Below are 27829 nucleotides of genomic sequence, written 5' to 3'. Positions count from 1 at the left end.
ATAAATTGCATGAATTTTTTAAAAATAAAAGTTTTTCTTCTATAAGAAGGTGTGCAGCCAATAAAACGAAAATATATTTAAAATAGAGACATTTCTAAATCTTAAAATTTTCAGATGAAAAATATTAAATTCCGCTAATCTTAAAATGGGAACCATAACTTACCAAAACAAAGAATGAGGAGGTAATTATCTCTTTGTTTATATAGAATTCTCCATGCATGCACGAGGCTAGCTCCAATTGAGTTATTGCTCCTCTTGCTGTAACAGCATGTCAACAAATGCCTCTAAGAAAATGGCATTTCATAAACAAATTTAGTGGAATTTCGTTGATATACTCACAAATCAATCATTAAAAATGTAATTAATCAAATGCAATCGATAAGCTGTCCATAGTAATTAGCGATAATTACTAATTTTTTATGACAGATTTACAAATAATGGCACTTGGTCGGAAAGTTACAACTCTTAATTATTTTCTTCTTCTTTCTTTCTTTCTTCCTTTTCTGCAGTGACATGAAAAACAAACTGGGGATGAGCTAAGATTTGGCAGTACCAACAGACAAAAAAACACACCTTAGCATGCAATTTAAATTTGGTATCCAGAAGTTCCTTGATTTCTCCTACAAGCATTTTGTCCATACCAAAAACTACCAACACATTCGCCCTTATATAAACGGCACGTAAAACAAAGGATAGAGGTAAATAATAAGGTTCGAAAATTATGGGCGGCTCCGTTTCATGCCCCTGTGCCTCAGGGGAATCAGGGAGGCATGTCCTTGTTATCAAACAAAATGGTCAGGTGATGAAAATCAAGGCAGGCACACACGTTAAAGAGATCCTAGCATCTAACCCACGTAATTCGATACTAAGATGCAGGTCAGACCAATCACTACTGGTACTGCCGGATTCCATTGAGCTTCGCAGTAATGGGTTATACTTCCTGGTTGAAGAAGGCCAGCGAGCTATAGACAAGGACACCTTCGACGGTCTAATGAGGTTGGCACGTTCAAGAGGGGCTGCAGGTCCCAAATCTACCCATCACAAGAAGATGCCGTCAGATTGTTCACCCGGCACAAACGATAATGAAGATATTGGGCCGCGGCTGAACTGGGGTCAGATTGCTGTGCTGAACGCTTGTGACGTTGAGTACCAGAAAACCTCATCGTGGAGACCAGCCCTGCATCCCATACCCGAGCTTCGCTCTCTAGAAGAAGATCGGTAAGGTCAATAATACCTAGGCATCAAGGTTTTTTTTCCCCACTTCCTTTGATCAATAAGTTTCTGTTTTACTTATATTTTTTATAATAGAGAGAGTCTCTAATCTCTATCTAGTAAAAAAGATGGAGCGGTGTATTCGATTTCGATAGCAAGGAAAACGAGTAACCAGTTAATGCGTTCTGAAAGGATTAGACCAAGATTAGGAAAGCACACATTGAACCTCATTTACCGAAGAGAAGATGAGTTGAAGAGAGAGAGTCTGTCTTCATTCATATGTACGTACGTGTTACATGTCTATATAGGATTACATGTATGTCTCCATATATAATTCTAGCTACATGTACTGATATCTCTCCTTAGTTATAGCTACAATCTGTTCTCCTTAGATCAAGCCTAAAAATATGTAATTAAGAACCCATAGACTTCGATTGAGACAAGGATGATATCATATCAGATCATATATCGGATCAGATCAGCCAATATTCACATTAAGATCTTGAATAGAGAGCAAAAGGCGAAAAAACCTAATTTGCTTTTTATAAAGTTGTGTTTCCCGAAATATTACAGGAAGCCAGACAAAACAAAGCGCACACGTTAGATTGTCCTTGAACATAGATTATATATATATAATTTCCAAAGGTTGGTTCCAGTTACAAACCCTGATGCTCTTTTTACTGGTGGTGATGGATTTTAAAAATTAATAAAGGCAATTTTGGATTTCGGAATCAATCAAATGGCTTATAGACACGTGAACATGCACTTGGAAAACTATAAATGCAGCGGCATGGGAGCTCATGCATACACCTAACGGGACCATACAACAAGATACTACAAAGAATTGACACAAATCGTACTTAGCAGCAGTAGTAAAGTGATGTTAATTTAAAACCCAAAAATCAATCCTCGTATGCAATGCAAGAAAATTTTTTTAAGAAAGAAAGAGATTGGTGCAAGAAGACAGCAAAACACACGCCCCATATGCATGAATTCGATGAGTATTATAAAATCAACTTCAATTGTACTTCCACCCCTTTATCACCCCAAGGAACTGCCTTATTTTATGTGACTTGTTGTCAGGTCTTTACGCTTGTATATCTTAACTTAGTTATTGTCAGGTCTTTAAACCTCTTACCCACCAGGAAATTTCGAATTGTTCATGTATAGCTTGATAATTAGATCGGAAAAAGACGTGATGCATTAAATCAATTCCGAGAGAGCTGGAAGGAAGAGATAATATTAGATACATTCTTTTAGAGTGTTTTTTTTTAAAAAAAATAATGATTTTGGTGTGTCAATTACTTAATTATATATAAAAAAATCATTACTTTAATACTTTTTTATTTAAATACACGTATAAAATGATGCACTTGACAAGTTAAAGTAGGCAGGGAGGTTTAAACATGGGGCATGATGGCATGTAAGCAACTTGATAATCGGCAGGGACCAGGGACCAGGGACCAGTCCCATCTCTCTCTCTCTCACGCTGGCCATAAAATAAGCCATGTTATTTTATGGAGAAACAAAACAACATATAATAGGCTAAAATAATAAGGCCATAAACTAGCTTCAAGTTCCAACCACATACGCTTTGACAGACCACGAGGCAACGCGTTTAATGCAAAAACAACATCCAACTCAACACCACCAAACGAGACTTCTTCTTCTCCTGTACGATTGGTGGAATCTTCAGGTTTCTGCCTTCTTAAGCCCTGCCCATTTGACGAGATAACACCAAAAGCCTGCCCTAGGGTTTGGTTTGGCTAGTCTTACAACTGGGCAAAATCCATAAAAACGTAAAAAAATTCAGGTGGCAAAATTCACTGCCCAGTCCTAACCGCATCACATTTGACATGCCTAGTCTAGCCAGTTTAGTCCGTGTATTTGTGACATGCTGCTGGTAGCTACTTGTTAAGCAAACATCTACAAGAGCTCTAGTTTGTTTTGCTAACCAGAAAGCAACTTGCAACTAGCATTATCGTACTTTGAGATTAAGACTACTCCTACACATATTCACATCCAGCCCTGATACAAACAGGAGAGAAGCTACAAATTAACACCTGTACGTCCTATGCTAAAGGGGTCCTGTGGATCATCATTACACGATGAGAAAAACAGGAAGGGAGAGGAGGCAAGGGACAAGACAAAACGCTAAAGAGGGTGAAGACAAAAGAACATTATTTCTCCTTTGACAGATTTCGGTTAAATTCTATCGGCTCCATTCATTTATGGTCAGCCAGCTCTTGCGTAATAAACACAGCAAATCTTTTGACCGATGGACATTGATCAAATGCACTGCGGGTTCCCATATAATAAACAAAGATGGGAAATTTATGGGAAATTTAAAGAAGACTTTGTCGTTCTGGATGATCATGTAATTTCCAGAGATGATTTACACAAATAGAGAAGTAAAGGTGCTGGTATATAATGAGAAAAGTGGATGAATATCTTTCGCATGTACTCATTTGGACATAAACATGCATGTGCAAAGATCAATTCCAATATTTCATAGTAGATGATCGATCATTCACCAAATACTAGGCTAGCGAGGTTCAATTTTACAAGGGCTATCTTCATTTGGTCAAAGTTTTCTCGCAAGCACAGCAGCATCCCTCCAAAGTGTTAAAGATACAAAATTGGATAGGATTGTATTGTTTGGAGGATTGAAACAATATATAAAAAACGGAGAGATCAGAATAAACTAAAAAACACAAAATACTAAATACCAGCCAAATTTCGGTCAAAATTAAAGAATTCATTACGTGAATGATTTACAGTCATGTATGCATACGTTTTACTTGAGAAAATTTGAGCAGGAGGATCGTGTAATTAGACAAGATTGCGATGCTACTAGTAAAATAAGTCTGACAAGTAACAAGAATTTCATTTTAATTACTTGATTCTCGAACATGACAAGGAAGAAAATTTAACGAAAGGAGGACCTTCGCTTGATAAGATCGTGAATAAACGATTAAAGGGAGCTCCCTTCAGTCCAAGCACAGAGAAGAAAAGGATGAAATTTATCTCCCGCATCATTCACACATTCACAATAGCAGCCATACTGCTCCCTTAATTTCTACTGTGTTTGAATGAATGAGTCGGCAGCTAATCCAAACCCTTCGCCCGTCCATGAGTGGACTGAAGAAAGCTCTCTTAAACCATTTCTCATGAAAAGAAATTTAGCAATGTATTCTGATTAATAATTGAATATCGCAAATGTTTAGTTACTGGACAGAGAGATGAATACATGCAAATAGTAAACATTAATATAGGTAATTCAAATTATAAAAGCTTAAGCATTCTTTTCAAGCTAAATCAAATTATGAAAACACAATGATTCAATTCTACTATTGGATTTGCTAAATCAAACAGGACGATCTGCTTATCAATTTGAAGTAGCAAGGGAAATTCACTACTGCTACTAATTAAACAGCAAATTGCAATGACAAAGCTTCGCACTAAATGCAATTAATTGTTCATGAGAAATTCAAGGAATCAGGATTTGTTTCTGATATCCTACATAAACTATAAGAGAAAGGTAGCAACCATTCACATGGGAGAACGGATAAACTGGCCATTTTGGAAACTTGTTCAAGCCAATGGCTTCTAGTTGCAGGCCAAAAGAGAGAGAGAGAGAGAGAACAGCAGCCAAAGAACACTTCAAAATGTTATCTACGAGATTTTCAAGCCTTTAAAATGAAGATATTGAAAGCAATGGAATCAGGAATATTCCTGGAAACCTGCTCCCATATATCTAGGAATTAAAGGGTCAGAATTCAGTAACAGAAAATGATACTGGTTCAAGAATTAGATTGTTGAAAATGTGGTTGCATGAACCCTAACCCTAGAGTCAAGAGGTCTTTCACTTATCAAGGGAAGGAAAAAGATAATCAGCAGGCTAACGGGACAGCTCAATTGCCAAAATAGGAAAACCCCACTAAGCACTGGAGCCTAGATTGCTGAAGAACCCAAAAAACGGTGTCCAGTATCAGATCAATTTAGGTTAAGATATTGATCATCCGTTACTTTATACGACAACCAGAGATCCACCCTGTTTTTTTCTCCTTTTAGTAACTACATACAAGTTTCTATCAGGAAGTCAGCCGTAAAAACCTAGAGATCAGTTTCTCTTCAAACAATGACAGAAGCAACTTGTGGCTAAGATGGCCACTAAATATATAGAACCTAACGGGGTTAAGTTAACGAGAGAAAGGTTTTAGTTTGCTTACCAAACCGATTTTCTGCGACACCAATTAGCTCCATTGAGACTGGCCGTGCACCTTCTTATATGAAAAGCTAGAAAGCATCCGGTGCTTCCACGATGATCAGCTTCAGCTGCACTTTTCTTCTTCTTCTTTTCCTTCCTTCTTTGTGGAAAAGAAAGGCAAAGAGAAAAATACTAGGTACTCATGGTATGGTAGAAGATAATTACAAGAATATTTATAGAAGAGAAGATGAAAATGAAAAGAGGGAGTAAAGAAAGAAATGCAGAAATCACGGAAGATAATTAATTAAGAGCTGCAATAAAGGCAGGGAAGAGGAAATGTCGCTGTCCTCGTGAGAGTCAGAGAAGAGGTAGAAAGCGATTGAGGATCTCTACAAATCTGGCAAAGTTGTTCATTTTAAACATAAAAGAAAGGGAGATGAGGGGAAGAGGGAGGGACATCTTTTTCCTTTCCTTTCTCTTCTTTTCTTTTCTTTTCCTTTTCTTTTCACAGGCACAGAGCCACAGCCACAGCCACAGGAGATTTTCCAGGAGATGTTGAAGGCTTTGGGTAGAGTAGAGTAGAGTATAAATAAAGCTGAAAGGAACACAAGGGAATTTGTAATTATTCGGAGGATAATAAAGTGCTCTCTTCTCTTCCCTCTCTCCCACTCTTTCTGCTCATAAACAGGAAGTGACGCCTCATATACCACATATATATATCCACAATATACCACATAGTAAGGGAAAGGAACAGATGGTGGGGTTTCTCTCTCTCTCTCTGATCATCAATCAGCTAAACTCTGTCCTCTCCACCTAGCATTATTTTAGAGCAGCTCCTGGCGTAGACGCTAGACACTACACTCACACATAGCTAGGGTTTGTAGCTAACAACTTATATGCTCCTTGAATTACATAAACACCCTTCTCCAAACATTAGTTATGGGACAGGCCATCCATCCGTCCTCCCCTCTCCTTGGCTGTAATTTAATGGAGGTTTTTTTCTTTCTTTTTTCTAAACTATTCTTTGCTCGAGGTTCTACCGCTGCTTATTCGTCTGTTTGTTTTTGTACCATTGGCCATATTTTGCTATGAGTATATTCTTTAAAATATTTGTTTATTTAATATTCATTAAAAAAAATTAAAAATCTTGGTTAACAAAATATATATATAATCTGTAAAGACATGTTGTTTTTAAAGAGACACCTGTTCGGGATTAAATCAAGGAGAGAGCGTTTTTAAAACTCAAAAAAGCAATTGGAAATTCGATGGGCAGCAAACCAAATATTTCTCTTAAAACTTCACAAATATACGGTATCTTGTGGAGAAAGGAAGAGAAAAACATGTAGAATATTGAACTCCAGCACGGGAGAACTGTTTATATTCTTGTTGATATGTTCAACCTAGCTATTCATAGAATGCGATTAAGACCATAATTATGTTTATTAAACATGTCCTTCCATCTCATATGATAGCCACTGGAGGTTTACATGGTCGTTAACTTCAGGGCCCGTGGGATTAGTCGAGGTGCGCGCAAGCTGGCCCGGACACCCACATTAAACTAAAACCAAAAAAAAAAAAAAAACATGTCCTTCCATACAATCATAACCATTCAAATGCCTGTTATTCCACGGTAACGTATACGGTATTTCTTTTGTATAAAATATGTTTCCTAGAGTTAATAATTATGACCCCTTTCCTCCCTATTAACAGAGAATTATTTTTTAGATACTAAGTATAAAGCTAAATGCCCTGTTGTTTTTATTTTACATGAATTTATTATTTATTTTTTCATATTTTATTGTAGATTAAAATAGTGTTGTTTTTAAAAAATTTCAATTTGATGTTTGAATTTTATTTTAGCACAATTTAGCATTTTTGAGTCAGATTAAAGCTCAATTGCATGTTTTTTTTATTTTGGTGAGAGTTAGTATAAAATACAAGGGACTAAAGTGCAAAAAACAGGTAACATAATCCAAATTTATTTATGAAGTACATTTTTATCCCTAATTTTTTTGTTATAAGGTGATTAGTCCATTGAAGCTTGCAAATATTCATTTTGATACTAAATCTTATTTTTATTATTTTTTAGTCCTTAATAGGTGAGAGGAGAGAGAAAATAGTTGGAATTCAGCTTAAAGAGAGAAAGATATCATTTCAACGATTCTGGCCATCAAAATATTAGGTTTTTGTCTCAAATAGTTTTATATGATGAGAGGAATTTGACTTGGGTGTTTTTTTTTTTTTTTTTTTGCCTTGAAAGGCTTAAAGCATCCAAATCTGAGATTGAGAAGAAATTGGTTTACGAGTTAATTCTTGGTTTTGGACTGTTTTTTTACGTTTTTGGAACTTAAAGATTGGTTTCACAGGGTTATTAGGATGTTTTTTTTGTGTATTTTGGGCTGCAAATGAGTTTTTAGAGGGAAAAAACTAGGCACCCCGATTTTTCATCCACTACAGTGCCCCGAATCTAGATATGCTAGACAACACTTTGTCTAATAAGACAAGCGACGCATTGTTTTTTTTTTCCGATTGAGTTGGGGCATGTCACCTGTCCCATTATCTTTTTTAAAAAAGGATCGGGTGGCTGCGCTTGACTATGCAGGCCTGCATGTAAGTCCGTTGGTCGTGGGTCAAGCACTAGGCTTGACCTCATTCTTTCTTTCTTTCTTTCTTTCTTTCTTTTTGTAGTTTTGATTTTTTTAATTTTGAAATTTTATATTTTTTAAAAAATAATTTTTAAGTTTGTGTTTTACTTCTTTGTGATTTGTTTTTTACTTATTTATTATTTTTTACATAGTTATTAATTTTTAGTTATGTTGGATTTGTTAGATTTTTGAAGAGATTAGCATGATTTATTTGTAATTTAAATATTATATATATATATATATATTAGATTTATTTTTTGAAATAAAAAATACTTATTTCTTATGATATTTTTATTATGTGTAGCCTTGCATATTATTATTTTACTTTTAATTTTATTCAATAAATCTTATTTGTGTGTTGATTTCTATTTGAAATTGAATTTAAAAAAAAAATTATTAAACACAACCAGGTAAATTACTTATATTATAATATTAAATATATTGATTTACATTTGTCTCTCGTCTTTTCCTATTTTTTAGAAAAAAATAACAAACCATAAAAGGGTTTGTTGGGGTGTTTTTTTTATTATTATTGAACTTGACTTTTTTCGCCTATTTTTTTCTCATATTCTAAAAAAAATAGACCTAAAGAAAAGTCATATCATTAAACTTTATAAAATCCATAGACATGTTCGCAGATTTGACTGATTGACCTGATTCGCATGTCTAACGAGTTTAATAATAATAATAACAACAACAATGATAATAATAATGATAATAATGATAGTAATAGTGATAATGATAATGATGGCACAAATCTTTTTTTATTTTGTCTTTCTATAGGGTTAGTGTGACTTGAAGGTTTGTTAGGGTAACCCGGGTTGCTCCAACTTAGAAGTTTGGTTAGTTGACCTTTTTTCTAATTGAACATTACTTTTTTTCCCGTCAATTTCTTTATCATACAGTAAAAAAAAAGTTTTAAAGAAAAACCATATTATTAAATTTTATAAAATCCATGAACACGTTCATGCGTTTAGCTGGGTGACCTGATTCATAGCTCTGGCAAGTTTAATGTTTTTTTTGTTTTTTCTGACATATTAGTATTGGGTTGATGTTAAATTTAGTGATTGTTAACTTGAAATTGAGTTTGATGTTTATTTATTGTAGTTGATTTATTTTGGGATGTTGCAATGTTAATAAAAGATTTAAATGTTGAGTTAACGCTGGACTTGGCAAAATAAAATTTTATTTTATTAATTAAAACTTTTAGGACTTGATTTCAAACTAAAATAAATATCCAGTTTATTTTTTTTCTAAGAAATAATATATTTATCTTAGTTTTCTAACTCAATTCCTTGTTCAAATCAATAAATTTATTATTATTTATTAGCATATATAAATATTGATTTATTTTATTAAAAGCATGTATAATTTTTTTAATTTATAGCTAAAATTCCTTTTATAATAAAAAAAAATTAATGTCTACACCATTTTGTTGGCATTGAAAAACAAAATAATAGCCTATATCATTATTATCATAGCATAACACGGAAAAACAAACTAATATCGTATTAAGGAGTTTGGTAATGAGATTCTAGTTGCATACGCAAACATGCTTTAGATCTCACTTGCTAAAATCGGATGCTGGAAATTTATGCTCTTTTTTTTTCATTCTATCTATTAAAAGTTCATTTTTTTTCATATAAATCAGTAAACATTCAATCCTACATCACTGAACTATAAAAATTCACAAAAAAAGTGCAACGCTTATATTAAAAACCTATCCTAACCTAATTTTTTTAAAATGTTAGATAAAATTCAAAAATATAATTTATAGTATTTTTTTAAAAAATAAATAACTACGTATATGTAAAAATTACAGCTATCACAACCCAAACTTCAAATTATTCAGAATCACTACAAAATCCTATCTATAAAAATCAATATTGAAAAATTATTTATATATATATAAACACAATAAACAGTGCACGTTGGATGTGGTTAAAAAAACATCCAAGGGTTAGAAAAAGCACATTCTCATACGTAGGCATTCCCAGGAAAATAATTCCAGGGGCAGAGCCAACCGATGGATCAGCGCATTCTATACATTTACTTCAGGGGCCAATAACACAGGGGCACACAGAAACATGACTCCTCATAAAAGCTAAACACAGATTAAAACCTGTGAAAAAAAGAAGCTGGCAAGATGCATGATGGATTCAATTTTTTTTTTTAAGCTCAAATATACATGGATATTATATAAGATGTCAAATTCAATTCCTTTAAACTTGGCTATACTTTAGTCTTAAATATTTATAGGTTTGGCAAGGACCAGACCTAACTCCCTTGAACTCGGCTATGTGCTAGATCTAGGTGTCTTTGGATATTAAGGGACTCTAGCTAGAATCAACATCCTTGTGTCTAGGATCGTCCGAGATCCTAACGTACAATAGGGGGACCTAGAGTTGTCATCTCTCTATGCCCTAGCTATGTAAAAGTCTTTCAAGAGTTGGCTTTGTGTCAATCAACATCAATATTAATTATAAGTGTTAATCTCATTAACATTAATGATATGTACGAAATGATGTAGAATCATTTTCTATAGACACGTGGTACTCCCATCAACATCAATGCCGTATAAGAAGATATTTGCATCAACTTAATGTTGATGTAAGAGACTCTTTTCCCGGTAGGATGTGAAAAAAAAAGTAGATTTCTGATATCTCAAACAAAAAAAAAATGTTGACGGTATTAACATTATAAATATTTTTTGAATGACTTAAGTAAAGAATTCATAAATTTCACTCTCTTACAACATTTATTATATACAAACTAAGAATAAATATTTTTATTTTTAGAATTTAATACTTATTTAATGCAATTTCTTATTATAAACTCATCGATTTAATCATCGAAGGATTCTAAAAATCCTATTAGCCGAGACTATTTTACAAGAATAGACTCATGTCATCAAACCTCTAGATTCTTAGTTCTAAAAATGAGAAAATTAACATGAATAAATGATCATTCATTATCAAAACGCTGAAAAACTCAAAGTTTGCTAGTATATTGAATTTTGTAGCATCATGTACCAAACATATCATGTGTTTTTATGTCTGTGTGTATACATAAACCAATACAATCTCTGAAGCTGCTGTTTCATGCCATTTAACCTTTTTTCTTGTATGTATATTAATAATTTTTTTTCCTTAATAAACAAATGAATACTTTAAGTAAGACTGCTTCCATTATCATAGTCGTCGTCAGAAAAACCCATGTTTGTTTGTCTGGGAATAGTGGCCACCGCCATGCTCTACCAACCACCATTTCCCCATATTTTCAACAAACTTGGGCAAACTAGTAGACGATGCTAGCCCGTAGAAATTATATCCGAAAAACTCTAAAAATTAACACGTCTTCAATTATTACTTTTTCTTATTCCATGTGATACACACACACACAGATACGCCATTGACAGTCATCTGGAGAAAGTATATGCTTTGACTGTAGAGTCGTCGAGTGTGTGTGTGTGAATCTTGGAATTAAGATCTGCTTTTGATCGTGGTAGCATGCATTAGCTGTCCAATTGATGTGATGTTTCGTGTTTAAATTCATAAAATCATAATCAAGTGAAGTCCTTCCAAAAGAGATCGAGAAAAACAAATCCATAATCACAGCTCAGGTTTCCAAGAAAAGAAAAAGAAAAAGAAAAAAACGACAATCACAGGAAATGGGATCAAGTGATCAACTATGATTTTTCTTCCGTGACGAGCTAAAAAAAATGGTTTATTGGTGTTTGATAATGTAATATTATTTTCATGGTTGGGATTTGAAATAATTTATTTAAAATAAATTATAAATTAAATCGTTTAATTAATCAAGATTTTAAGAGTTTTTTTATAGTAAAATTAATGTAAAACCGTGAAATAAATTAATAAAAAAAGACTCTTAAATTTATAATTAAGACAAAATAAGTACCACGTCGTCAGAATAAACATAACATTGCAATTAAATCGTTAGAAAAGGAGATGTAATCTCACTTATGTAAACTAATTATATATATAAAAAAATCTCTTTATCACGGGCTCGCTATGTTATGAGCTTAATTATAGATATGAAATAAAAAATGGTTTTCTAGACGGACGACATGGAATCAAATTTGCCAGTAATCTTCTCATCTTTATCTCTTGAAGTTACATTTTAATTAATATTCTGTAGAAGGAGTTACAATAAGTCGTGTCCAAACGACAAGATTCCTCCCGGATCTTTGATTTTGACATTACCAGATATTTTGTTTACCTTTCAGCGTAACATCGAAAGTTTATATATATATATATATATATATATATATATATTAATTTCTCTCTGCATCAAATTACAAAAGATTCGAGAGGTGGATCGTTTTTTGAATTCTTTATCAATATTTACGGATTATGTACCGTTTAGTCCAAAGGTGACAAAAGATATAATCCGTAAATATTGATAAAGAATTCAAAATAAATCAGATTTCTTCGTATTTTCAATTGGTATTTTTGCTCAATGCTTTACAAAATATAAGAGATTGGGTAAATCAAGTGCCTAGATGGGAGGGGGAGAGAGAGAGAGAGAGAGAGAGAGAGACAGTCAATTAATGGATGTTCAGACATGAAGATGATATACTGGTGCGTGCATCAGCAACCGACCGCTCTCATCTGACCATAGCTAGCGGAAAATGGCGATCCATGAGGTGGAACAAAAAGCCCGGACATTTCAAGTCAGCGTTTTACTATTATGGGCCAAATAGAAAAGGATTGGCAGGATGGGACTTAAGCCCACTTAAGTGACAAACCCAGGCCCATAATGGATAACATAAGCCCAAATATAATGAAAATGGGAAACTTCATACAAGGTGGTGGCATTCGGATTCTTTGCACTTTGTACTGGACAGGATGCCTCTTTTTTCTTCTTTTTTTTCCTTTCTTCTTCTTCAGTTCATGGGAAGTCATGAAGATCTCCTTCCTGACCCTTCTCAAATCTCATGGAAGAGCATGAGAGAGGTGAAATATAAAATCTGACCAATTTTTGTTTAAGTTGAGTTTGAGTGGTATTGTTTATTTTTTAAAAAAGAATAGATTTTTAAATTTTATAAATTTAAATTCTGAGATAAACACTAATACAATTTTATCACACTTATATATTAGAGAGAGAGAGAGAAAAAATTAATGTTGATGAAGAAGACATGGTGGAATTAAAAGGAGAAAATGAGAGTAAAAACTAGGGGTAGTGAGTGCTGCGGCGACATATAAAACAGGTCTGGTCTGAGCTGAGCTGAAATTGGATCTTCTTCTCCACATTAACATCGTTGTTGCAGGAGCCAGGTCAGGTCAGGTGTGTTTGGTCTGTCTGTTGTAATATAACTGCTTCTTCCTTTCTTTGTCTTGTCTTCTTCCTCCTACTACACTAACCGGTTGCAAATTTACCCTATCAATCTCTCTCGGGAACAGAGAAAGGAAGAGAGAATTAGGGGTTTCTGATTCTCTGGTTGGATCAGCTAAGTAGTTGGAGATTTTATCAGAAGAAGCCTTGATCATCTCAGAAATATCTATCGGAATATGGCATATAGAAGAAGGCAGCAGCAGCAGCTCGAGGAGGAAACATCAGGCACAAGCAGCAGAAGCAGGCCATCTCCAATCACGACAACAACATCGTCCTCTTCTTATTCCTTGGACGAAGAGGATTGGAGTTACGAAGATGTTCAAATTCCAAATGATAGTAACATTAAGAATAAGAGCAATTCCACATCCTTGGCTACCAAAGCCATAAGAGCTTCTTCCGCTGCCCGCAGAGACTCCTCTCTCTCCTCCGCTTACGCCTTCACTAATCACCCCTCCCCCTCCACTTCCCCCTCCCCTGTCTCTTCCAATTTCAATTCTTCTTCTACCAAGGTAATTTTTTTACTTCTACTACTATTATTACCTTGCTGCAGATCCAACCCTCTTTTCTCTTATTTTTATATTGTTAATTGCTGTAAAGCATTTTGCTTTCTGCTTCATTTTCTTGATATTGAAATGTGTTTGGGTTTTTTGTGCTCGAATCCTACTACTGTAGGAGGAGGAATCGAACAAGGCCTATTATCACGAGTACACATCAATGAAAGCAATGAAGGAAACAAAGCAGCAGCAAGGGTTTTGGGGTACTCTTGCTAGAAAAGCTAAATCTATTCTTGATGATGATTTCAATACTAATAACAACAATGCTCCTTCTCCTCCTCAAAAGCAAAAGCAACACCAACACCAACAACTGGATTCAGCTACTGACAGGACCACTACTAGGCAGCATCATGTCCCTGACTCTGCTACTATGCCCAAGGTCAAATATTCTAGCCTGCACTTCCCTTTTACTTTCTTTCATTTCTTTTATGCATAACCAATAAAATAGCTCTTAGCTTTAGAAAAATTCCGTTTTTTTTTGTATTCTTTTGATATGCTAAAAATACCCTTAGATTGAACTTGAATGTCCCCTTTATATCTTTTTCCTGTCAAGTGAGTGTTTCCATACGAGCTAAAGTGAACCCATTAGATGTTATTGCTGTACCAGAACCAATACCCTTCTCACAAGACCTATCGGAAAACAGAGAGTCCTGCATTCCAGAAGGGACTCAATGCAATCTCATCTTCCCTGAATTATATCGGTAATGCTGTTGAGGTGAGCCTCCCCATTCATATTCCATGTTCAAATTATCCATAATTCCTTAGATTGCACTAATGCTGATCCCCCTTTTCAGGATGGTCTGACAAAAGTGGAGAACCGGACTGCAGATATTATCCAAGAAACTCGTAAGCATATTCGGAAAAAGCCTAATGGTGCTGCTGGACAGAATCAGGCAACCAATCGGAGTAGCATGTGGCAACAACCCCAAATGCAGACCAATAGACAACAACCCCAGAAAGAAACTGAGCAAGAACTTCAACTGAAGGCATCTCGCGATGTAAGGTGGCAGCTGTGTCACTTGTTCATATAATAGAAGTATATTTGCATGTGTGGGTTGTCCTACACTTGTGCAGCTTTAGTTAGAAACTGCTTTGCCAAATTGCCATTTGTACAAAGTACAAAATAACATCAATTTCTTTAAAGTTAGAGCCAATGTATCTACCCGTGTTATCAATCAGTTCTTTGACTGATTCTATAGTCCATGTAGTTATCCCGCTACTTCCGTTCATCAAAGTAGCCTTCTAAGTAAGTATCCTACTGTCTTGAGCATTGGTTCTTTGCTCATCAAAGTAGCCTTCTAAGTAAGTATCCTACTGTCTTGAGCATTGGTTCTTTGCTATACCACGACTTTTTTCACTGGGGCTTGTACTATGTCTCTGGACCAGCCTATTGACAGGAAAATACATCCTAATTGATTTGATGTTATGGCTTACTTTTCATGGCAATATACATAATTTGGCTTTGTTTTGTGTGACAGGTTGCGATGGCAATGGCTGCCAAGGCAAAGCTTCTTCTTCGAGAGTTGAAAACTGTTAAAACAGATTTGGCTTTTGCTAAGGAGCGATGTGCTCAGCTGGAGGAGGAAAATAAATTCCTCAGGGAGAATCATGAAAGGGGAGAAAATCTGGAAGATGATGATTTGGTACACATTGCTTTCACCATGATTCTTTTTTTTCTCAATTTGCTCTTATTTATCTTCTAATGCTGTGATAATCTGGAAGATGATAATCTGGTTGCTGACAAACTATCAAAATGAACTAGAAATGTGGTGCTTGGTTATGTTAGGAATGAGGGCAGAGAAGAGAATAAGGTAGCCTTAGCTAAGTTTATCTATTACTTTGAACATGCCAAAGGATATTAATGCTAATTGACAGCATCATCAAGCTCCTTTCATCATATTATTAGAATAAGCATTTGATTTTCAAAGCTCATTACAATTTTCAGAATGCTGGAACTGTATGTAAGATATGCTTGCATGTACTTTCTGCTTTTATGGACATCTGCAAAAGAGTCAGTCCATTAAAAGACCCTATTCGTACTAAAAGTTGGTCCTAGCTATGCCAAGAGGAGAGCTGGCATGTATTCTTTTTTATGTTATCATATTGCTATTGGCGAGCTTCAAATCCAATTCTAGACCAACTAAATCCAATTCTAGACCAACTAAAACCCTGATCGCGTGATCAATCTATGTGGATATAATTACAATGTCATCGGAAGAGAGTCTATGTTATGATGGATTTGTCATAGCTGTGTTTTTCATAAGACTAATTGATATTGAACTTTGCAATCAGTTTGAATGGGCTTTTTAACAGACTTATCCTTCTCCCAATCCTTCCTTCCTAATAAACAGACCCTTAGAAATAATTTTGTGACCCATGTTTCTTTCTTAAAACTGAGAGTAGGAATGGCTTTTCATTTCTTATTATCTAGAATGACTGAAGAGTATTTCTCAAAAAAGAAAACAGAGAACAGGAAAGAATGGCCGTAGTGTAGAACCCAATTCAATGACCATAACAACATGATCCTTGTTGACATTTTAACAGGTGTAAGCATTGCCATGCAACATTCACAGTTACTGTGCTATTATTTTTCATATGATTGTTAATTCTATCAATTGGGGAAAAAGCAATTCTCTTTTTTGGCAAATGGAAATGAAACATGATATTATGTTTGTATCATGCAATTTCAATTCTGATTACCTTCTTTCCAACTCCAGATTCGGCTTCAACTTGAAACACTGTTAGCAGAGAAGGCCAGATTGGCACATGAGAACTCAGTCTATGCTCGTGAGAACCGCTTTTTAAGGGAGGTGGTTGAATATCACCAGCTTACTATGCAGGATGTTGTATACTTAGATGAGGGCACTGAAGAAGTAACTGAAGTTTATCCCGTGAAAGTTGTCTCCAATACTCCCTCCATCCCCCCTACGTCACCCCCTCCACTGTATACAGAGGCTTCCCATGGTACAAGTCTGCCTGTGACTCAAGACATCTTGCCTCATCCTGTCCCCCCACCGGGGTCTGTAGAGGTTTCTAAGAGTGCCACATCACCAAATTCATATGCTCGACATCAATTGCAGCAGATATAAGAAAACACTCGTATTCTACCGTTTGAATGGCAATGCTCTATACTCTTTTCAGACAAAAGCTTGAAATTGTAACAGTATGGTTTGTCTTTGTTTCCTTGTAATTCATTGTCAGTCTCCCTTGTTGGGCTGATCCTCGATGTATACATCCTGTTATGTACTCTAAACTTGTTACATGTTAAAACCACAGCTTTTCTTCAGAGTTTGTTCGAGAGTATTTTGCCTGTGAATTTAATTATAAAATTCATGGTGATGTCAAGGATTCATGCGACTCCAAGTTGGTCACTGTCTAAGCTGTCTTCAATAGTGATTCAAATAATTGTTCTTTAAACAAGTATATTTTCATCATTTGAGATGGATCAATGCATTTGCATGCTAGGCTGTAGCAAATGTGGAACAATTTGGGGTTCTGTTTAGAGATAGTGGATCGATGAATTCAATGATGGCGAATGTGTCTTGCAGCATGCTTTGCCATGAGAGGAAAACATCTGGTATTGATTCAAGATTCTGTGTCTGATAACGAGTGTGTTTGGTATTGCGGTAGCTGTTGTGGTTGTGGTTTGAAATAAGTTGTTTTAGTTGAGGTTGGTTTGAAAAAATAGATGTTTGGTTAAAACTGTGGTTGAAATTGAGGTTGAAGAAAAAACAATTTAATGTGTTTGGTTAAGAATGCTTTTGAAATTGAGGTTATAAAATAATTTTAAAAAATATATATTGATATTGATGGTTTTAAATTTAAATATTGTAGAATTAACTACTCCTATTACATCATGAAATAAATAATACTTGATATAAAATATTTTTTATTATTTCATTAAACTATTTATAATTCCATTACGTACAAAATTCAGCCGATAAGAACTACAGTTTTCATAATTTTGTGAGCGTGTAATAAAATTAGATAAAATATTATCAGGTATAAAATTGATATTACAGTGCGAGTGAATTTAATTCACTCTATACTAGTTTTTCAAGGAAAAAAATATTGTTCACATCATAATGCGAGTGAATTTAATTCACTCTAAACTAGTTTTTTTTAAAAAAAAAATGTTAAAAAAATTAATACACTGAAAAAAAAAAACTGTTCACGTGAACAGTGCAAGTGAATTGTACTGTTCACGTGAACAGTGACTGTTAAAAAAATTAACATTGAAAAAAAAAATCTGTTCATGTGAACAGTACATTCACTCATGAACAGTGTGTGTTTCACATGTTGAAACTCGTAAAAAAGCAGTATTTTACTGCTTCCAACAAATCGTGGTCCTGCCGCATATAAATGGTGGGACCCATGTGTTTTGATTGTTTAACATTTTGTAACCAAACGGCCATTTCGTGCGTTTTTGAAGAAACACAAACGCTAACGCGTTGCCAAACGGGTTCAACATGTATCGGATTAAACAGTAGGTTTGTGTGGTGGGGTGGCAATAAGAAATCATATTTAGACTTAGGCTATGTTTGTTTCCGGGAAAGTGGTTTTCACGAAACAACTTTCTTGTGTTTGTTTGTCATTAGAAAAGTTGGTCAACGGAAAACACTTTACAGTCAGAAAAATTTGGCTTGGTTTTTAGGAAAGTGTTTTCCTGGAAATTTTGGGTGGAAAATACTTTCCGGAAGTTGTGAAAAATTTAAAAATATCATATTATTTGCTGATTATATCAAATTTAGTCCTCAAACTTTTGATTGCTATATATATTTTGTTTTGAATATTTATTTTTCAATTTCATCTCTTAAAATTTAATTTTTATATTAACTTTGGTCCTCATTTTTATAATTGTTATTTACTTTTCTCTTATTATTTTTTATCTATCAAATTTGATCCTTATTATTTTGATTGTTACTTATTTTATTTGAAATAATTTATGAAATGTTAATTATTATTATTTTAATTTCTTCATCTTTTATTTTTTTTAATTTATTCTCTATTATTTTGATTATTATTTATTTTATTTGAAATAATTTATGAAATTATATTTTTTTTCAATTTCATTCTCATTTAACTTTTTAATTTGTAAGATTTGCTCCTCATTATTTTAATAAACTTGAAAAAAATAAAACATTAATAAGTTATTTTCCAACTTATTTTCCATGACATAACCAAACACTAGAAAATGTTTTCCTACTTATTTTTCATTACACTACCAAACATCAGAAAATAATTCATTTTTCCGGAATTCATTTAAAAAAAAAAAAACTACTTTCCGGCATACAAACATGGTCTAAACACTAGTCTAAATCTCATGCTCATGACTTGGGAACAAAATTTATTTGGCCAATCAATAACTATAAGAACTTTTGCAACATTGCAAAGTGCATTGCTAACCATAATTGTTGCAATAGCATATAATACATTGAATATATTTTTCAAAAACAAAAAGAAAAGAAGAAAAAAGAAGGAAAAAAGTTAACGCGGTGGTTACTGACAGAAGATCTGGAAGTGCTCCATCTGTGGTTCAAAGATTATAAATACATTGAATTGGCCGGAATATCTATCTAACCTCTGGATTACAACAAATAGAAGAACGTCAACATTTAGATCCAGTGAACTGTCAGCAGTGCTTCGAAAAAATATCTGCCGAGAACATACGAAGAGAATCTGTAGAATGGCATAGGCATTTGGCTTTGAAAGGTGAAAGTGGTCCTGGTTTAAGAACAAGCATCATATCTTAGAATAGCTGGAAGAACAAACTGGTTGATCCGTCACTATATGACTTAATATCTGCTGATTTGACCAAAGCCCTGCATAATGGACACGTCCTTTCTCTATCAAACCTGAAAATGCAAAGAAGGATACATGAAGCAACAAGAAAACAGCAAAAAACATAACATGCTTTGCAAATTCATGGACTTTTAGCAGTAGTTGCAAATTTATTGTTGGCGTTTTGCTAATTAAGAGACAGCCAAAGCAGCAACTCTGGTATCATCTTATCTCAATTTTCCTAGTTGACAGGAAAATACCAAAGATTTCAGAAGTACAACTGGACAATGATACATTGTGTTATTTAATCAGTAATCAAGTAAATGGAGGAAAAGAAAAGAGGCACATGCAACAGGAATAAGATGGCTTTTATTCAGAAACAAAAGCCACAGCACAGAATGGATGCAATACTCTCAGCATTGTTCCAGCCATCAAACAGAGCTGGAAATTCAATCTTTCCTAAAGCTCAACGCAGGCATTGGCATGATCTGGTACTTACTCAATTGTTATGTACTGGGCACATATAAGTTCCAGATTTCAGACACTATTTATTTTGTGACCTCTCGGCACAGATTGGCTGCTAATAGTCATTTTCTTTTTTAAAACATGATTAGTGAAAGCTATAGAAACCAAGCATAGAATCTCATTGCTGATCAACAGGCTTGACACTAATAGTTCCATACAATACCTAACGACATTCATAACTTAAGGTTTTATGAAAGTTAATACTCTAAAAATTTAATGCCTAGACTTACAAAACAGAAAATGATTTACACACAGGAGTGCATCCATCTTCGTAGATAGATATGATTCTCATAAAGAAATAGAGAGTAAGGGTTGAGAAAATAACCATTCAGAAACACAATCTTCACAGAATATGTGTTTACAGCGTAGTAAAATGGGAGCATGCATCTTCTCCTGGCAAATGGCACAGAGATCCCCCACTGCATTGACCTGCAAATTAGTGACGAAAACTTAAAATGTGCCAATACTCGTGCACAAGAAAAAAATAATACAAACACAGAAGATTCATAAATATAATATAGCAAACCGATTAATGCTGAGAAAAGTAATGATGAACCAGAAATTAAGTTGGGTAGCATATATGCCATGGTGTCTTTAGAGAATTTCTAGCTGGAAGTTTGAATGTTCAAAGGCAAACAATGGGATATTGCAGTGCTGGATATTTATTAGGACTACCCTCAAAAGGCCTGCCAAGGAATAGCATGGCTACATGTTTGGCATGAGCATCCATACAAGTAATGACAAGCAAAAGAGGCATTAATAACAGGCTAAAATCTGCATGGCTTTTCGCAGAAGCTCTTGTTCACCAAGTGGCTAGCAGTTGCATCTGAAGATGATGCTTAACTATGAAAGATTATGTTTCTCCACACTTATGTGTGGAAAGAAAGGAATTAAAAGACCGCTCACCTGTTCAGATGTGGCATAAGAACCATAGTACATTTCTTTATGTGACAAGGTCCGCAATGCAGTGAAGAATAGTTGGACCTAGATATGAAAGTGATGTTATGATCCAGATGATGTCAATAAACTATGGTTTTATTATGGTACTAGAAAGATTGCATTTTATATAAATGAGAGCATACCTTCCTCAGAACTGTGGTAAGCTTGAAGGTTAAATATAACCCTGTGACTAATGACGAAAAAAAGCTTCCATATTCCCTGTTTAAGAAGAAACGATACCAAACAGGTGTTGGCAACAAGGCACGGTACAGTAACAGAAAATACTCAACCAGAGTTAGCATTTGACCCTGTAAAAGCACAAGCTTTCAGAATATGTAAAATGATACATAAGACAAGAGTAAATTGTAAACACATAAACATATAAGAAATTAAAATTTGAATATGTAAGTGACCTGTTTGCGGTAATTGTGGCCTCTGCTATTCTTGTAAAACAACAAAAGCATGCATTTGAACACCATTGCTACCTGTCGCACCAAAGCATCTGAAAAAGAAGACCATTCAGAGAATATGTTGAGATCACATCACAATTACAGCATGTGGAAGGCACATTAACCCATAAAAGAGAAATTTAGTTTCTACTGAAATCTTCCTTTTTTTCCCTTTTACATGGTAGTCAACAAAGGAAATAAAAACTGTTTGATGCTTCAATGAACCAAAACTCGTGGTAAAACTTCCTATCATAAGTAAAAGCTTAATTTATAATGTAAAAAGAGGAGCATTTTGTCAATGACAGCTCCAATTATCCTATACACAAACCTTTTTGTCATGGGGCGCTTTGGCTTGTGTCTACCACCACAAAGCCTAGGATTAAATGTCTACTCTCGCTCCTTTTTTTAAAAAAAATTTCTCAAACGTATACTCTTTCAATCAGTCCAACTGAAATTTTGCTAAGCAAAGCAACATCATGGAAAACCTACATGTGCATTTTCTCATGGCTCAAAAGAAACTGAACAGAAAGTACTGTTGGAGCCGAAGGAAAGACAACAAAAAGATCATAAATTTGCAGAAGCATAAGAAAAATCATTCTACACAGACAATTCCCATAACTTACAGGCCCAGCACAAATATTTCACAGGAACACAGTGGTATAAACTGATAAAAGGCACTCACCATTCACAATGATGATAAATAAAACATGCCAGAAAGGAGGTATTGTGGATGGAGGAAGTAAAACCAATGGATATAGAAGGTCAGCATTCCTATACCACCAATAAATTGACATCACATGAAGAATCAACACTACAGTCATGCCTAGGAGAACAGACTTCTTTCTCTCTCCCTGCAGAAGCCAGTACTTTATATAGTTAGAAACATGACAAGAAATCCAAGGTTATATATCAGTTACCTTCAAATATATTCGTTTTATTTAAACCTCAAAAACCATGAAAAGTGGAATCCAGAATACAAGTTACAGAACCTTTAGAGCTGTCTGCCTCCTTAGAATATCATTTGATTTAAATAAAACTGCAGCAATCCACAACGCAGCACAAAAGCCTGAAATAGATGCAAATCCAGAACAAATAATTTGATTGTGCATCTAATGATACAATATAATCTCTGCATCTGACAGTTTTTATCCCTGATCAAGATTAAGGCTTGATATAAATCAATAATTCATGATTATACAGACATCAACAGGAAAAACAGTTCCAAAAAAAAGGGAAACAATATCTTTATATCACTCATAAATTGGAAAAGAGAAAATGAAAGACGGAAGCAGGAGAAATACCTTGCAAATGTTGACGAACAAAAACAAGAAGCAACAGCAAAGAAAATGGAAGAACGTGCTCAATCCACCTAGCCAAGTTCTGAATATCATATCTCTGATAAGAAGAAGATGAAGATGATGAATCTGTGGCAATCCCAGAAGACCCATCAGAAATAGAGCTTTCAGTATTCGCATTCCCCTCCACAACCCCACCTCGTTGACCATATGGTAACGCCTCAACATTTGGGGAAGCATTGGGTTCATCATCATGATCATTCTCTGCGGAGCCAATTATCCTAATTGTAACCTCCTGATGACCACCACCACCACCACCACCAGTAGCGGTAGATGGAGAAGAAATCAGTTGCTCCCTTTCTTGAGAATAACTGGAGGTGCTTCCTCCTAGTATACCCGAGTATTCCAAAAGGGTTGTTAATGGAGCATGTATCAAATTTGATGCTGCTATATTAATTCCATACCTTCTTGGATTGTTGCTATAACCATCACCACCACCACCAACACTGCTGCTTCCTAAAGAAGAATTCCTATAGATTTCACCAGAATTGCCTTCACCACAAATCTCCATACCTTTTCCTAATCTCTACCCTCTACAGATGATATACAAAGAACGGAGATTTATGAGAAAGAATGAAACTTCAATGCAAAATTGAAGTGGAGGGATGGATATCTGAAAAAAAAAAAAGGAAGCTTGGTTTTCTCACAGGCTGGATACAGCAGCTGCTCCTGCTTTCATCTTCTTCTTAATGCTTCCATTGATGGAGTCTATCACTTTATGTCCTTGTCTAAAACAGCTTTTCGGCTACGCGCTTTGATTAATTCTTATTATGATAATAATAAAAAAAGTGGGTCTTTCTCAATACAATATCTACAAGGTGGTGCTGAAATCTGACCTTTTCTCTGATTTTATCTTGATTAGGATTGGGAGAAGGAGAGGAAGAGGATAGGGCTTTTCCTGCAGAGCTGAGTTGATGATCAGACAGGGAAACATAAGCTGAAACTATATGGGCATTTCAATTAACTTAGGCGTGTCTCCTCGGTCCTCTCTCACACACGCACACGTTTCAAGCTGCAGCCCTTTTTTTGGGGTCAAATTTACTTCCCACCTACACAGTAGAACAATAGTGTTTAACTGTGATGGGCACTAGAAAATCAACTCTTGTCTCCACTGACAAAGTGCTAGGCGTAGCAGTATTTGACGCCCACATCGAAACAACAAGGATAATTTTTATTTCTTTCCGAGTCCAAATTTCTATCTTACGTCTTCCATGGAACAACTGGTCCCGTCTTGTTGTGTCTCGTGTCTAAGACATCCTCCTAAGTTACTAGAAGATGCTGATTTCTTATGAATCTTTTGATTGTACCAGAAGAAAGGAAGGAATCCCAGGAGCCTTGCGCAAGTCTTGCAAGAAAATGATCACATTTCACACTTTTTTAAAGAAGCTGAGATCATATTTGGTCACATCAATGTGAAAGAAGAATCAAGAAGAGGAAAGTTATGATGCTCAACACAAGTACACTGCCCCTCGCCAAGAAAAAGACAAGAACTGCGAGCTTTCAATCTTGAAATCACACCACACCTTCGCCTATGTAACCTGATAGTGTATGGAAAATCTACAAGCTACTGTCGAAATAGATGATGGATGGACCACCTTACTTCGAGTTTACTCTGCAAGTGCTGCCTGTGCATGGTTATTTTCTTATGGGTTGGGTTGCTGCCTGCACCGATTGTTACCAAACTTATGTTCTGAACTTGATGCACAACTTTTAAGGTCCCCTTGCTCTCGGGCTTCCTCAATCCAATCACACAATCCTTGACTTTCTTATTCATAATCCGTACTGTAAGTACTATTTTATATTGTCATATTTAAATTATTATTATTATTATTATTTTATATGTTGATTTTAAAAATAAAAAATTATTTTAATATATTTTTAAAAAATTAATTTTAAAAACTAATTTTTTTCATACTCTTGGAGATGTACTTAATATTTTTTATACACATGCAATCAATTTATTTTTTTAAAATAATGCTTTAGTGTGCATACAATTTTAAAAAAATTATAACTCAAGTTTTAGATGTATGTGAGTTAAATAAGTTGATTTTAATAATAATAATAATAATAATAATAATATTGTATATTAAAACTTAAAAACTCAAAACTGCCCCATAGCGATTCGGAAAGTTATATTTGGGGATGTATATATATATTTTTATATGGAAAAATTAAAAAATATTTTATAGGAATATAGGTTATAAAAAAATAAATATGTAGCTAAAATTAATTTTATATTTTTTGAGTTTATTAAAAAATAAAAAAGGGTGGTCTTACTTGGATTATGACGGTTCACTCGGTTTCATCGGACCTTTTATTTTAGTTTATTTTATTTATAATTTAGTTGTTGGTTGTAATGAATTATTTTATCCTAAAACGCACTTTTCCCTGGTCAAAGTTATCTTGGATATTTCGAAGTGATATTCAAGATTAAAAAGACTCAACTTGTATAATGGTATAATGGTTGTGGTTTGAAAAATAAAATAAAATAAAATAAGATAAGAGAAGTAATTCTTGAAAGAACACAAAGGCCTCCACCCCACCAAGGCTTTTTTATAACTAAACAATATCTGCTGAAGTTGTTGTCAAATTAAGTAGTAAAAGCAACCAGAGCCTCAACGGTGCTCGATATTGAGGTCATATATAGTTTTGAGAAAAATAAATGTAATTTCGTCGTAAATTAACATTTCCATGATGGCGTGGAGGGAGGACAATACGACGCAGTCCTTGACTGCTTTCCATTTCAAGGGAAAGGAGAAGGGGCTTGTATGCGTGATCAGTGCTAACTTATAGCCTAAGCAACAAGCACATAAGATCATCGTCTTGGAGGCATTGATTACTAGCTGCTGCTACGTACATGACGCTTCGAATTGATTTGATTGCAAAATTACCTTTAGCAGCCACTATCTCCTTGCCATTTTCTTGAATCAAGGCTTATCTCTCGAGTGCTGGCTGGTGCTAGCTACCTGCTACCTGCTTCCTACGATCTTCATACTATAATATCATCTTTCCTGGGACAGATGAATGTGCAGTAGCAGTCCAAAATCCAAATATTAGGTATGTTGTTGGCAAGATACCATTGCACACACTGCATTAGAGCGTCAAAATTGTTATGCAAAAAAATTAGGATTCAAAGTGATGACGTGCCTGGACTCAAAATATTTAAACTCTCCGGATAAAATCGGTAATTTTATGAAAAAAAAAAATCAAATAGTTTCAAGAACAAGTTATATTTCTTCTTGTATTTTAGGATGATTAATGCTATGAAATATACAAGATTTTGAACTTTTATCTAAATATTCATGGAATATTTATATCTCTGGAACCTTGTCGTTTTTAGAAAATAAAAGGACTAAAAAGTCCCTTACTTTCGACGGCATTAATGAGAGATAAATATCCCTTACATATTATTAATGCAATGCTAAGTATGGTAGGCCTCTTAAGAGACATCTTGTACTTTTATAAGTGTAGGAAGATCATCACCCATTATATAAATAATTCATGTAATTGTTTTAGAAGTAGGATTATGTAATCCTAGATAATGAGATATAACCCAACCCAGGTGAAAGGGCATGATAAACACATAACATTTTCAGTTGATGCATTGCGTTGGGTTTAGCTAATTGATGAACTTAAGTATGTTAGGTCTAACATCTAGTTAGACCTAACATACTTAAGTTTCTGGCTTAGCGATCGAGGAGTGAGAACCAATATACTATGTAATAGCCTCCGCGACGAGTGGTAACAAATTGATGGTTAAGGATGGCAGCAATCTTGTCTCGTGGTGCTGTAGTTTCTGGAATACGTAATTCTGGCGTTACTGCTGGAACTGGTAATGTCATAACATCATCAGGATCGCCCTTGAATTCTGTAAGATCTTCAGTGTTAAAAATGGGACTAATACCGAAATCAGCAGGTAAGTCAATGACGTAGGCATTAGAACCCAATTTCTTGGTGACTTGAAAAGGGCCTGCTCTTCGCGCATGAAGCTTGGTAAAGCTTCCTGGAGGAAAACGTTCGGGTCTCAAGTGAACCAGAACCATGTCACTGAGTAAATTGTCGATCTCTACGTTTTGTGTTTGCCATAGCTGCATATGAGTTTGTGTGGACGGTCAGACGTCGCTTGCATTCCTCATGAACATCTCGCATATAGCTGGAAAAATCTAGCGCAGCTTCACTTGGCCTAGGTGGTGATGGTAATGGAATAATGTCAAGTGGGGTGTTGGGTCGAAACCCATAAACCACTTCAAATGGGGTGCAACCTGTCGAACGGTTAACCGAGTTGTTGAAGGCAAACTCGGCATGTGGAAGCACCATATCCCAACTAGTCACATGATCTGTGACGAGGCAGCGTAATAGATTTCCCAAGCTTCTATTGGTTACCTCTGTTTGGCCGTCCGTTTGGGGATGGAAGGCACTAGAGAACGTCAACTTCGTCCCCATTTTTGCCCACAAGGTCTTCCAGAAATAACTTACAAACTTAACGTCTCTGTCAGACACAATTGATACTGGAATACCATGCAAACGAGTGATCTCCTGTAGGAATAATGCAGCAACTTTTGATGCATCATACATCTTGTGGCATGGAATAAAATGAGCCATTTTGGAAAAACGGTCAACGACCACCATAATTGAATCATGTTGTCGCAACGTCTTTGGCAATCCCAGGACAAAGTCCATGCTTAGATGTTGCCACGGTTTGTCTGGAATGGGAAGCGGCGTATAGAGCCCTGCTGGTTGTTTGGTTCCTTTATTTATTTGACAAATCCGGCATCGATCAACCACTGCGTGCACGTCTCTCCGC

The 27829-nt window shown here is 34.9% G+C and overlaps 2 protein-coding genes and 1 long non-coding RNA gene across 9 annotated transcripts; 1 reads left to right on the top strand and 2 right to left on the bottom strand.

Moving 5' to 3' along the window:
- Positions 1–332: 332 nt before the first annotated feature.
- LOC112323805 (uncharacterized) lies at positions 333–6467 on the bottom strand. Its single transcript, XR_002977268.2, has 2 exons — positions 5445–6467; positions 333–503 (listed from the first exon to the last, which is right to left on the bottom strand). It is a non-coding gene; the product is annotated as an uncharacterized LOC112323805 (long non-coding RNA).
- A 6440-nt stretch (positions 6468–12907) lies between these two features.
- Positions 12908–17333, top strand: LOC7465194 (uncharacterized). 6 transcript variants are annotated; one of them, XM_024584083.2, is made up of 7 exons: positions 12908–13364; positions 13491–13931; positions 14095–14355; positions 14566–14691; positions 14771–14974; positions 15455–15619; positions 16694–17333. In XM_024584083.2, the coding sequence occupies exons 2-7, from the start codon at positions 13599–13601 to the stop codon at positions 17063–17065; spliced, it is 1461 nt and encodes a 486-aa protein (XP_024439851.2). In that variant the 5' UTR covers positions 12908–13364; positions 13491–13598; the 3' UTR covers positions 17066–17333. The 6 variants fall into 6 exon arrangements, with proteins under 6 accessions (XP_024439851.2, XP_024439849.2, XP_024439852.2 ...); XM_024584081.2 differs by having other exon boundaries at positions 12908–13369; XM_024584084.2 differs by having other exon boundaries at positions 12908–13374; positions 14578–14691.
- A 1977-nt stretch (positions 17334–19310) lies between these two features.
- On the bottom strand, positions 19311–24250 carry LOC7465193 (uncharacterized). 2 transcript variants are annotated; one of them, XM_024584169.2, is made up of 9 exons: positions 23673–24244; positions 22972–23558; positions 22660–22736; positions 22353–22521; positions 21635–21723; positions 21365–21529; positions 21189–21266; positions 20608–20711; positions 19311–19831 (listed from the first exon to the last, which is right to left on the bottom strand). In XM_024584169.2, exons 2-9 carry the CDS (start codon positions 23534–23536, stop codon positions 19726–19728), a joined length of 1353 nt encoding a protein of 450 aa, XP_024439937.2. In that variant the 5' UTR covers positions 23537–23558; positions 23673–24244; the 3' UTR covers positions 19311–19725. The 2 variants fall into 2 exon arrangements, with proteins under 2 accessions (XP_024439937.2, XP_052302538.1); XM_052446578.1 differs by lacking the exons at positions 22353–22521; positions 22660–22736 and having other exon boundaries at positions 22972–24250.
- Between the last annotated feature and the right edge of the window lie 3579 nt (positions 24251–27829).

The sequence above is a fragment of the Populus trichocarpa genome, chromosome 13 (assembly GCF_000002775.5).
Source record: "Populus trichocarpa isolate Nisqually-1 chromosome 13, P.trichocarpa_v4.1, whole genome shotgun sequence".
In the NCBI taxonomy this organism is placed as follows: domain Eukaryota; kingdom Viridiplantae; phylum Streptophyta; class Magnoliopsida; order Malpighiales; family Salicaceae; genus Populus; species Populus trichocarpa.
Note: the sequence above shows the minus strand (reverse complement) of the source record. Positions and strands in the feature narration are given on the sequence as shown.